The 2,242-nt window shown below is 42.2% G+C and overlaps 1 protein-coding gene across 2 annotated transcripts in view; it reads left to right on the forward strand.

Annotated features, from left to right (window-relative positions):
- lg3h16orf87 (linkage group 3 C16orf87 homolog) overlaps positions 1-899 on the forward strand; it is a 23,658-nt gene extending 22,759 nt beyond the window's left edge. For both annotated transcript variants that reach the window (XM_008405048.2, XM_008405047.2), the window contains exon 4: positions 338-899. In XM_008405048.2, the coding sequence (XP_008403270.1) occupies positions 338-456 (119 nt within the window). In that variant the 3' untranslated portion in view covers positions 457-899. The remainder of the gene's footprint in view (positions 1-337) is intronic.
- The last annotated feature ends 1,343 nt before the right edge of the window (positions 900-2,242 follow it).

The following is a 2,242-nucleotide window of genomic DNA, read 5'->3' on the forward strand; positions in this document are numbered from 1 at the left end:
TTTTCCGGACCTGTTAGACAGAGAACTGGGCCGTAGTGAGTCCGAAGAGTTGTGAGGAGTGGGCGGGACTTACTATTGGGTAGTAACAGACAATATATATATATATATATACACACACACATTTTTTTAATATAAAGTTGTATGTCAAGTGAAAATACAACATTTTCTGCTGTGGCCCCAGTGACCTAGAATTTGACTGCTCATCTAAGAAAGTTTCCTTTTTCTCTTGCCTGCATTTGTCCTTAAAATTAAATTAAATATATGTCATGAGTTAATTAAAATTTTAGAATCTTATATATTAAAAATATTTTAATATGTTGTGTTTTTGTATTCACAGAAAAACAAGAAAAGGAAGTGGACGTATATGCCAGTCTTTCTGATGAAAAGGCATTTGTCTTTTCTGTGGCCTTGGCTGAGATCAACCGCAAGATCCTGAGTCAGAGACTTATCCTATAGATTAAGACCAAAGAGTAGATCAGAACAAGACTTGACTTAGGCTTGAGTCACATTGAAGTGGATGCTTGACTTGGGATGAAAAGGGCAAGACTTGACTTAAACTTATCACAAAGGTTTGACCCTTGACAATGACTTTAAAAATGACTTCTGAAAATCTCTGGACCTTCATAGTTGCGAAAATCATTTTACAGGTCATAATGGCTTGTGAAATAACCAAAGACTCCAGGCCTGGCTGGAGTACATGCTTCTCTTGCAAAAGGGATCTTCAAAAAATAAACAGAGTTAGATTGTTTTTCTTATGGACAACAGTATACATGTGGTTTAAATATGAATGTTGTAATGGCTTGGATTATTGTTTGTATGCTAGTAGTAAAGGACCACTAACCTCTCATTTGCTGAATTTTATATCCAATTCTATATAAAACATTTTTTGTTGAAAATCAGATGCTCAGTAGTGTGAATTTGAATATAGAACATGAAAGAAAGTGTATGTTTGGCCCTGATATAGATTAGTGACTTGAAAATATTATGAATACAAATCTTCAGTTATAATGTAATTGAAATGAATCACAGAATATATGTTTGAACAAACAATGGTTTTTCATCATAACTGTATTTTTAATGCATAAAACGTATTTTAAAAAAAACTGTCAGCCCAGTCCTACTGACTACAAGCCAGAAAAGGAGGCCTCCTTACACCTGGATCTTCTCCTGGGTCTCCTCCCGGTGGGACGTGCCCAGAACACCCCATTCCTTCATGATGCCCGAGCCTCAACTGGCTCCTCTCGACGTGGAAGAGCAGCGGCTCTACTCTGAGTCCCTCCCGGATGACAGAGCTTCTCATCCTATCTCTAAGGGAGAGCCCAGCCACCCTGCAGAGGAAACCCAATTTGGCCGCTTGTATCTGTGACCTCGTTCTTTCGGTCATGACCCAAAGCTCATGACCAAAGATGAGGGTAGAAATGAAGATCGACCGGTAACTCGAGAGCTTTGCTTTTTAACTCAGCTCTCTCTTCATCATGACAGACTGGTACAGTGCCCACTTCACTGCAAATGCTGCAAATCCATCTATCATTCTCCCGCTCCATTTTTTCCCTCATTCGTGAACAAGATCCTGAGTCACTTAAACTCCTCCACTTGGGCAGGACAATCCTCCCCAACCTGAAGAAAGCACTCTACCCTTTTCCGGCTCAAGATCATGGCCTCTGATGTGGAGACAATGAACCTCATCCCGGCTGCTTCACATTCGGCTGCAAACCGCTAAAGTGAAAGCTGTAGGTCACATTCTGATGAAGCCAGTAGGACAACGTAATCTGCAAAAAGCAGAGACATGATTCAAAGGCCACCAAAATGGATCCCCTCAACACCTTGGCTGGTCCTAGAAATTTTGTCCTTCAAAGTAATGAACAGAATCACTGACAATCTCTCACCAGAATCACCGGTGAGAGATTTCCGGTGAAAATCTCTCACCGGAAACGAGCCCGACTGGAGGCATGTTGGTGATAATGCGGACCAGTTTCTGACACTGATCATACAGGGACATAACAGCCTGTCTCAAAGGACCAATACTCCATACTCCTGGAGTAACCCCACAGGACTCACCGAGGGACACAGTCGAACGCCTTCTCCAAGTCCATAAAACACATGTAGACCGGTTGGGCGAACTCCCAGAACCCTCCAGGACCCTGCTGAGGGTGTAGAGCTGGTCCAGTGTTCCACGACCAGGACGAAAACCACACTGCTCTTCCTGAATCCGAGGTTCGACTATCCAATGGACCCTCCTCTC

Source organism: Poecilia reticulata, linkage group LG3 (assembly GCF_000633615.1).
Source record: "Poecilia reticulata strain Guanapo linkage group LG3, Guppy_female_1.0+MT, whole genome shotgun sequence".
In the NCBI taxonomy this organism is placed as follows: Eukaryota; Metazoa; Chordata; class Actinopteri; order Cyprinodontiformes; family Poeciliidae; genus Poecilia; species Poecilia reticulata.